We start from the raw sequence: 10,324 nt of genomic DNA on the forward strand, positions 1-10,324 counted from the left end.
GTCAATGAAGTTTAGCTACTTTCCTTTTCCTGCAAACGTTTGCTTTTGTTGTGTGCGTCAGCACCTTTCTAAATAAAGACAGTGAACCACCCGCACCGAAAAAACTTTACTTGAGAAAGACCGAGCGATGGTTAAGGATCGGGCCACCCAACTTGTGAGCCAATCCATTCAAAACAGAAACAACACAACAACAACCTTTTTCACCACTCGAGCTATAATTCTTTTGGATAGAGTTAATCCATCGCCGTGCATTTCTTCGTGATGATGGTGAAAGTTCGCGCCACTTGGTCTTTGTAAAGCAAAGGTGTGGCTCTGCCGGCGAATAGCTGTCTTTAAACAAGTTTCTTAGCAATTCCATTTGTAAATACGTCCACTCGATTTCGCCAATCGCTCCACGCCACGGGGCGTTTGCGTGTTCCACGACCAGCGTGTTTCTTTCCGAAGCGCTTAACGGCGGGTTCAAAATGTGCAATTAGCGCTCTACTACTTCTGAGTTCTTCACTGTGCCAACGATTGCACAGACGGCAAGGGTTTTTTTCGATAAACACGCCAGTGAGAAAGTGTGTACCTACGCGGCGGGTTGCTGCGAATTCACCTGCGATGGGTGCTCCCGTGTCAGAAGTAAGTAGTCGTTTTTAAAATAACCTCGATCACTAAGAACTATTATCTGGGTAGTATTCTTTCGTTATTATGGCGCAATTCTTATAAAATATTATGCCCCGTATTGGACCGCCCTTGGATATTGCATTTGCGACCTTTCTCTTCGTTCCCTTTCACTTCGCGAATGCGGAAGTGCACAGTCAAGGTCACTCACATGGTTTCCACTTTTTTGGCACACACTCTATCCATGGTTTTGATACTTTCATGCACTTGCAGCAAGAGCTTTCGCTCTATGATCCGTCGATACTGCTGGGCTTGGATTTCTTCCGCTCGCCAGCCAAATTCAGCCCTCGTATATCGGCCGCCGTTCCTGGGGAAACTTGGCTGAAAGTGCGACCACTTCAAACGGGAGACTTTTACCGCGGCTTCGTACAGATACTGTCGCAGCTGACCAAAGTAGGCGATATTTCGTTTACACAGTTTCTGAGTAAGTGCCACGTCCTACTACGGTTAATCCTGTTCCCTCGCTTTAACTGTTTGGTTTTCTCTTGCCCATCACTCGTTAAGATCGTTTCGCTGAGATGAAAGCTAGCGGTGACTACTACATTACAGTTATCGTCGATTCGCGGATTGACAAAATCGTCGGGAGCGCCACATTAGTGCTCGAGCGGAAATTCATCCATGGTTGTGGGGTCCGCGGTCGGCTAGAGGACGTCGTGGTGGACGACACATATCGCGGCAAGCAGCTGGGAAAACTGTAGGTAGAATTTGGCATAACAAAAGAATTCACATTTCCCCTCCGTTGATAGAGTCCGACGGAGGGCCACGGCAGAAGAAGGAGTACATTTCCTTCGCAATAACCATTAACCACATACACTTTGATCTCTTATTTGTCTGGCTTCCGTTTTGTGTCATTTTACAGGATCGTCGTCACTGTGACGCTTCTGGCGGATTATCTGGGCTGCTACAAGATGTCCCTGGATTGCAAAGACAAGCTGATACCGTTTTACACCGCAATCGGCTACGTGCTAGAACCGGGTAATGCGAACACTATGACCGTACGCTACGAACCTGGGGCCAGTGGTGTAGCAATAACCAGGAATCGAACGGCAACCAGTGATAAACCGTTAGACACGGAGCCATCCTGACAATTAGCTACCAGTTCTGCTATGACAAGTAAATCCAAGCTCTAAAACACACGCCCAGCTATTATTCTGGGTCTGCGGTTTGCCGACGCAAAATTCGAATTCACCGTGTTTTTTTGTATTTTGCAATTGGATTTACTGTTTAACACTCGGGAGGTCTAGTTTTGTGTGTGTGTGGTCAAACACTCGAGCGTCTTCAGGTCTTGACTATCACTGCAACACGCGCCCCCGAAGCAGCTTCTGGTACATAAAATGAATATTTGAATTTCACACTTTTTTTTTATTTTTTTAAGATCTGTTTTATTCTGTCCATTTTTAATTTGAGAATAGTCCTCATTCGTGAATGTTAATGCTACTTGGTGGTTGTGCTTAAATATCAAGAAACATGCAAATGGGAAATAAAATCATTTATAAGGCAAATTGCTATTCTGTTCTGTTTTTCTTTTCTATGCTGCTAATGGTGCAATTGCCATGCCAAGCTTTTGCAAAGCTAACAGCTGTTGGGCTGAGTACGTGACGGACTACGTAGTAGCACAGTAACTGCTTGTTGTTTTCATGCACATTTTTCTGCTATAAAGCGATTTTCTCAGGTTGTTCAAACATGGACGGGCTTAATCTTTTTTAATATTAAGCGTTTCTTGATTAAACCGTGACATACTACGCCCCAATTGGCTTCTCCTTTACACAGACCTCAGACCTGAGCTGCGGCTGGGTGACTTTCGAGAAACATTTAATTCCTGCCAGTTCATCTGGCGCCCAAAAGAAACAGTTCCTACGCGGTGATATAAACAGAACAATAGCAACGGAGGTTCAGCTCGTGCGAAGTGTCAAAATTCGAATGACCGAAAATTTTCATACACATTGCTATCATATCCACAGCCTGTTGGTGTGGGCTGTACAAACACAGAACTTGATCAGCATATTTTCGCGACATACGGTGGTGAAATCTATCGAGGAAATAGTGTTGCATTTGAAGCTGTGTTCTACGTTTTGCTTGCGTTTTACTTCATTCTCAATTACTTGTACTTCCGGGAACATTCCGAAAAACAGAAAGGAAAGGATAAAAAGTAAAGACGCAACCGCGAAACAGCCCAACCACAGGGCTCAGGGCAATTAGCTTTGATCGTTTGGTTGAGCAGGATTGTGGGACAACTGGTGCCCCTCGGAACCCTTACCGCTTGTTTGTTCGGTATTGCGTTTGGGACGAACATACATACAGCGGAAAAATATCGAACACTTCCCACAAATCGTGAGGGACCGTGGTTCTGCCTGTGTGTGTGTGCGTGTGTACGTGTGTGTGAGTACAGTAGTATGTGGTCCTTTTTCTCTCGCGATTCGTCGAAAGACTTCCCGTACGAAATCGGCGAACCGGTGCAACAGTTCGACGCAAAGAGCATCTGGGCACTGCACCGTGGCAAGCGGAAAGCAACCAACGATGAGGTGTCCGTCTTCACGTACGACATCCGGAGTGGCACGGAAATCAAATTGGAGCTAGCGAAGGTCGCGGTGAAGCGACTGAAGACGCTGCGCCATCCTAGCATTCTGCAATTTCTTGACAGTCTGGAGACGGACAAGGTGCTGTACGTGGCCACCGAATCGGTGGAACCGCTCGGGACGCACTTCAACGGGTTGGGCGGCGATGGACCACAACGGGATCTCCACCTTTCGTGGGGCATCTTTCAGATTACGGTAAAAACGCAAACTTACAGTACAGAAACAAAGTTGTAGCGAGGATCCCGCACAATGGAGTCGGTGGTGCAGATCCTTGTAAGGCACGTTCAATATATGTAGTCTAAATAGATGTCTAAATATCGTAATCCGTCAGCTCCCGTTGACGGAGCAGTCGGTACCGTTCGTCGTTGTCACGCAGCATGGGATCGAACACTGGGACCGGTTGTCATCCAGCTGGCCATGGGTTCGATTCCCAAAACCTGCGTAACAGGAGGAGAGTTGGCGCAGGGCTAATAAAACACCCACCCGTAAAAACACACCGTTAGAGAGAGCAACAGAGATTAACATTGTCTCTGGTGCAGGCCTAGACCACTCGGCGGTTGTAGCCGGATAAGTGGTAGAAGTAGAAATATCGTAACAATATAAACAACAAACAACAGTACGTCTCGTCCAATAATCGCTCTAGACTTTACTACATAGTCATCTGTGGTTATCAAAACATTTCCTCCCACACTAACGATGCAATGCTCTGACATTTTTTTCTTTTTCTGTCACAGCGTGCACTATCGTTCCTCAATAACGACGGTAATCTGCGGCACAACAACGTTTCGGTTTGGTCTGTGTTCGTGAACACATCCGGCGAGTGGAAACTGGGCGGTTTGGAATATGTCTCGCCCGCGGAGCTGCCGGCAACACCGCCGATTAAAATACCACCTTCACTTGAAATTTACGATCCACCTGAGCGAAACGATGCTAACAAGCTGAAGACGGCCACCAAGTGCTCCAGCGATATGTGGGGTCTCGGGTGTCTTGTGTGGGAATCGTTCAATGGTCCGTTGAAGACGCGTGGCAATCTGAAGAATATCGAGGGGGTAAGCAGGGAGCGAGAGCCGCAGAGCTCGCTTGTGTTGGAGAAAAAGGAGCTTATTTAAGTTATTTGTGTTGCCGCTTAGATTCCTAAATCGCTAGCCCCGCTGTACTGTGAGTTAGTTGGGGCGGCGCCTGCAAGCCGTCCTAATCCCGCAGATATCATCACGAAGTGCCGCAAGCCGGGCGGATTCTTCAAGAACGATTTAGTCGATTCGCTTCTATTTTTGGAGGAAATACAAATTAAGGATAAGGCGGAGAAGACACGATTTTTCAGTGGTCTTACTGCGCAGCTGGACAACTTTCCTGACACAGTCTGCAGGTACCTGTCCTATAAAAGCTAAACTATAAAAGATAATTTATTATTGAGTTACACTCTTGTTTTATTCCATCGCCAGGCACAAAATACTTCCTCAATTAATAACGGCCTATGAGTATGGCGATGCAGGGTCGGCTGTGTTGGCACCGATGTTTAAGGTGCGTTTCCTCCCACTTTAATAACAGCTGATGCAACGACGTACAAGAATTCGCGTTTTTATTTATGTTTTCCACAGCTAGGGCGCCTATTGGATGAGGCTGAGTACCAGAAGCGAATCGTGCCGTGTGTGGTGAAGCTGTTCGCTTCCACGGACCGTGTAACGCGATCACGTTTGCTGCAACAGCTCGATCTATTTATCTCGCACCTCCAGCCAAACGTAGTGAACGACCAAATATTTCCCCAGATAGTACACGGGTTTCTCGACACTAACCCAACCATCCGGGAACAAACCGTCAAAGTAAGATTATCTTTTTTTTCTCTGTTATAGCTTCGCTCAAGTGTTGAGTACCTTGTTTAAAACTTATATTTCATTCTGTACGACCGTTACGATCGCGATCAGTCTATAATCCATCTTGCACCGAAGCTGAACTATAACAATCTCAACGTAGAAGTGTTACGCCATTTCGCACGACTTCAATCTCGCGATGATCAAGGCGGCATACGCACGAACACAACCGTATGTCTTGGCAAAATAGCCCCACACCTTCACCCGCAGGTAAATTGTGAAACAAAATGGGGAAAAATTGTCAAAGGTTGCGCCAGTCGTTTCCCGTATTAAACTTACTTTGGTTTTCTTCACAATTCTCTTGAAGGTACGACAACGTGTTCTCGTGTCGGCGTTCATACGGGCAATGCGGGATCCGTTTCCGCCGTCTCGCGTCGCTGGAATTCTTGCGCTTGCCGCCACCCAACAGTACTTTTTATTGAGCGAGGTAGCCACACGTATCTTGCCGGCGCTCTGTCCGCTCACGATGGATCCGGAAAAGTCGGTACGTGATCCGGCCTTCAAGACAATTCGCGGCTTTCTCGGAAAGCTTGAAAAGGTATCGGAAGATCCCAGTCTGAGGGAAAGCATGGGTAAGTAAAAGGGAAGTAAAAGGGGAGGTAGGCGAATGTATGAATGGTATAATATTTCTGTTTCTCATTGTTATCGTATTCATCTGATGCAATCGATCGTTTTTCTAACATTCCAGAGGCTGACGTTCATACGGCAACACCGTCTTTGGGAAATGCTGCTGCGACGTGGGCCGGTTGGGCCGTGACAGCCGTGACTGCCAAATTTTATCGCAGCCAAAGTGACACTGCCCGTCCGCGGCCTCCACTAACTGGTAAAACATTGAGTAAACCTGCTTCTTTGGGTATGTAGTCAAACCGCAGTCTCCACCACACCCAGTTCTGCCTTTGTTGGTAACGTTAGCATAAGATGGAACGGAATTGGAACTTTTTTTCAACCTTCACTACTATTTTTTTGATTTTTTTTTCTGTTGTACCTTTTGTCAAAATTTTGGGGTTTGTCCAAAAATTGTTTCTAGTCCTTTGATAACGCTTACAAAGTTGATAGCTTATTGCTATTAAAATATTTTTTCTGTATTATCTTATTTTTCGAAATTATCTTTAATTCGTTACAGAACAACCATCAAGTAGCAGCATTTCGACTACGACTAGTAGCGTCACGTCAATGACTTCACTAGAGCACGAAAGTGCGGACACGTCGGCTTCGGCCAGCGACTACGGACCCGACAACTGGGATCATGAAAATTGGGGAGATATGGATGTAAATCAATCGTCGCGCACCGAAAACCATATGTTACAATACACAGCACTTATACTACATACTTTGTTACAGACCTCGCAAGATCCAAGCAGTCCAATAGCCGCAACATCCAATCAGCTTAATACTAACCTGAACATGATTGGCAGTGTCAATGACGTGAGAGACGGATGGGACAATGAAGATTGGGGTAGTCTTGAGGAAGATCCGGTAAATTAAATTGAAAACATTGCGTTTGTCGCTAAAAGATTTCGTCTTTAATACCAACATCGGTTATGCTTCCAGAACGAAACTGAACTAAACGAAAAGGATGAAGACGAACACAATCAGGCGCAGCAGAAGGAGGCAGCACTGTTGCTACCTTCGCCATATGTTGTTTCTTCCTCGATCAACAGCACCAATGCCATCACTAATAGCACTCCTTTCATTGGCAGTAGTTCAACCAACATTAGAAATGCGACCTTAAACACAGCAGTCAGCAGCAGCAGCAGCAGCAGCAATAACAGTACGACCAACAATACGACTAGTTCATCTGTTACTGGCAACACAGTTGCAAAGCCGACAGCCAACAACAGCAATAATAGCAACAGTAACAGTAGTTGCAGTAGCAGCAGTAACAGTGCCACTCACAGCAACACCAACAACAACCTAACCAATCACATGAATAGTCCGAGCAAGATGATTGCTTTGAAAAATATGAACAATCTATTGAATAGTACGAGCAGTATGCCCACCACGAATACCGCCAATTCCAATGTAAACTGGAACAGTAGGGACGGTTGGGGTGACGGAGACTTTGAGCCCCTGGACGAGCCGAGCACGGGTTAGTACCAATAGTGTGGCCACCTCCAGGTGTCGTTTCATCCTCGTCAGAGTATCAACAATCCTAACAACTTATGCAGTTGGCCATCATCGCGAACAATTTATTTTCTTTGTTGATATTAACCAAATAAATGTGGCTAATTGTACACATTATGTATTTACAGGCAATGTAAAGCTTGAAGAAGCACGTCGGAAACGGGAGGAAAAGAAAATGCAACGTCAGCGAGAATTAGAAGCCAGAAGAGCAGCTCGTGCAGTAGGTGCAGGAAGTGGCCCATTGAAACTAGGTGTGAAAAAGATGTAATTCGGTTAAACGGGAGACGAATGAAAACTGGAGTAGGACAATTGATGGTTGAATGCGGGGGAGAAAAACAGGAGAAGGCCAAATTAAGTGAGGGAGAATGTTCTATTCACTTGAAGCACTTGAGGAAGCCTTTATAAACTTTAATATTTAATAAGATACTACCAATGCCAAGACCTGTACTAATCCCAGGATCTGTAAAGAAAAGCCATTCAATTTAACCGCAAAACATCGCATGTTGTCATCGCAGTTGGCGGATGTGGTCTTCTTTTTACCATAGACTATCCGATGGTGGATGTTTGTTTTCTCCTTATCTTTCAATATATTTCCGTAAGATGTTTTTTTAACTATTTCGACGAACGGTGTATGTATATAGAAATCTCTCGTAAAGGCTTACAATTAGTTATTAGTTGTCCACTGTTGTTTCTACTGTTGGTTTTTTCGCTAATCTAAGTTTAGACGTGAGTATGATCTTGAAAAAAGTAATCAAACTGGTATAAAGCAAGCATTCCGATAAATTGATGTTGTGGTAGGATTTAGGTTGGACGAGGACGAAACATTGAAACACAAAAAAAACTGAACAATTTGAAACGGTTTGAGGAAGGAGATGGCATGAATTGCCACTTTATGGCATGAACAGTCAATAGCTTTAATAGAAAATAAACGAATTTATTGTATTGGCCCAACGTGATTGGAGAACTTTTCATCGTCGTGAACCGTACTCTACTTTGTCGCTTAAGTGTTTACGCGCACACCGACGACATCTTTGGTATCGTTTGGTTCGTTCATTTGGGAGAAAGGCAACCAAATCGCGTTATAACTGCTCCAGACAGGCATTTATATCTCATCGTTTTTGATAATCTTTGTGGAAAACTGAATTTAAATTTCAAACTTATTTCGATGTAATCAAGACGGAACTAAATGTGGTAAACGTTTACGGAATTAACGAACACTGGCCGTAAAAGAACTAATGCTGGTATAACCATAATAGAAAGTGCAATACACTAATAAATCACAATTTTTATGCTAGCAGCCCGCGCATTTACCGCTCGTTAATAATCCTTAAGCTCGGTAAGAATGCAAAATGCTCAGCTTAAAACTATTGATGGCCACAAGTCACCGGCACCAGTTTTGATTTGAAATCAGATGCTACATCTGCAGTGCGTCTATACCATAATTATATTTTCCCCCCGGCTCCTCGAGTATACGGAATCCTGGATGAATCAAATCTAGATAGGTAGAGTAAACTATTTGTCAAACAAAGAAGAAACAAACAAACTCTAGGTAGCGTGAAATTCGTAATAGAATTAATAAAAGCACTTTAGACATTTTAAATAAATACAGCGCACGACCACAAAAAGAAAATGTTCGTAACATAAAAAAAAACAAATTAATCCTGATGAAAGTGACATTAAATAACTATTGATAAAATTTGCAGTACATCTATTAATATTACGTTACATCAGATGATTTCAGAGAAGTTTCCGAAATGTAACCAATAGCAATATTAGAGAAGCAAAATTTATTAAACCACCTGTAAGTTCTACTGTTGGCTTGTCTCTTTTTCTTCTGTTTCAAATCATTTTCCGGTATTCATATGTTTACTACAACTACAAAACAGTAGGTAGTGTTACGATTGAAGCTGTTCCGGCCCGTGTAACTGTCTATCGCTACGTTGAGAAAAATCGAATTGTCAGCTTTATCTTTTCTTGGAATTATCTTAAAAACTAAAGCCCTCAAATCCCTTTAAAAACTATTTGAAACATAAGCAGGTAAGCGATATCAACATATCGCAGGGTAAGCGATATCACAAGAAAAGATCTGTTACTCGGATCCCCGAACTTTAATAACGATTGTTTGAACATTAAGTTGTACTACACAGGCTATAGGAAATCTTCCCACATTTTGGTTTTGAAACCGATGGGTGAGATGATGGGGAAAGAATATCCGGCCCGTATCTTAGCTAACGTTACCAACAATCCTATACTATATAGAAATTAGACAAATGGAACAAACATACAACAATCGACTATTGGTGAATTTTTGAAAGATGTAGATAAATGAAAATTACTCCAAAGAGAAAACATAAAAATCAAGAGAAAATTCTTGTTGTTGTTATTATCATTTGAGAGATTTTGAGCTTGAAGCTTCTTTCATCTACAGAAAAAAAAATCTTGTAGTCGATCGGTCTCTCGAAAGTCACATATTAGCGGGTACCTTCGGATAAATACAATCTAGTTGAGGTATAAAGGGAAACAAAAACATTAGAAAAGCAAGCAACACAATGCCTTTTATAGTAAGAATCACAAAAGGAAGACATTATTTATGTACGTAATAGCTAAAACGTTTTTTCGAATAGTTTGCACAAAACTTGTGCGGAACAGCGGGCCGGAGCTAGAAACATTTGAAAATTGGAAAAATTATACTCGACTAGGATTCGAAGCAAACTGAAAAAGCAAGCAAAGTAACATGAACAAGTAATAAAACAACACCGAGCATGAGATACAAACGAATATTGTTAATACCAAGAGTTTTTATGGCAATCGCAACATTATGCAAGCAAAGTTAATTTCAAACATGGTGAGGGTTTGAATGCTGTCTCCTATGCAATGCTATGAAGCACCATGATCGAAGGAATTATTTTTATAGTTTTTTTCAATTATGTTGTATTTTGTTTCTACCTTGTTACTAAATGTTTACATTGGAGTGAACTCTTTGGAAATAGCGGTATTTCCCGAATTTGAGCCGCCGAGACAGTGGAAAATAATCCAATGAACTAATCAAGTAAACTCTTTGTGATCAGAAAGAATGTTACATATAAGTATATG

General features: G+C 43.0%; 3 protein-coding genes across 4 annotated transcripts in view; all 3 read left to right on the forward strand.

Annotated features, from left to right (window-relative positions):
- The window catches only part of LOC128274223 (uncharacterized), a 305,029-nt gene that overhangs the window by 35,320 nt on the left and 259,385 nt on the right, over positions 1-10,324 (forward strand). The window lies entirely within an intron of this gene.
- On the forward strand, positions 370-2,159 carry LOC128274215 (probable glucosamine 6-phosphate N-acetyltransferase). Its single transcript, XM_053012331.1, has 4 exons — positions 370-621; positions 877-1,087; positions 1,168-1,357; positions 1,523-2,159. The coding sequence occupies exons 1-4, from the start codon at positions 601-603 to the stop codon at positions 1,746-1,748; spliced, it is 648 nt and encodes a 215-aa protein (XP_052868291.1). The 5' UTR covers positions 370-600; the 3' UTR covers positions 1,749-2,159.
- On the forward strand, positions 2,954-9,164 carry LOC128274127 (N-terminal kinase-like protein). Of its 2 annotated transcripts, XM_053012240.1 has the most exons (13): positions 2,954-3,434; positions 3,974-4,288; positions 4,370-4,605; positions 4,682-4,760; positions 4,838-5,059; positions 5,162-5,317; positions 5,415-5,679; positions 5,796-5,960; positions 6,231-6,376; positions 6,449-6,583; positions 6,659-6,726; positions 6,901-7,196; positions 7,360-9,164. In XM_053012240.1, exons 1-13 carry the CDS (start codon positions 3,057-3,059, stop codon positions 7,497-7,499), a joined length of 2,601 nt encoding a protein of 866 aa, XP_052868200.1. In that variant the 5' UTR covers positions 2,954-3,056; the 3' UTR covers positions 7,500-9,164. The 2 variants fall into 2 exon arrangements, with proteins under 2 accessions (XP_052868200.1, XP_052868191.1); XM_053012231.1 differs by having other exon boundaries at positions 6,659-7,196.

The sequence above is a fragment of the Anopheles cruzii genome, chromosome X (assembly GCF_943734635.1).
Source record: "Anopheles cruzii chromosome X, idAnoCruzAS_RS32_06, whole genome shotgun sequence".
In the NCBI taxonomy this organism is placed as follows: domain Eukaryota; kingdom Metazoa; phylum Arthropoda; class Insecta; order Diptera; family Culicidae; genus Anopheles; species Anopheles cruzii.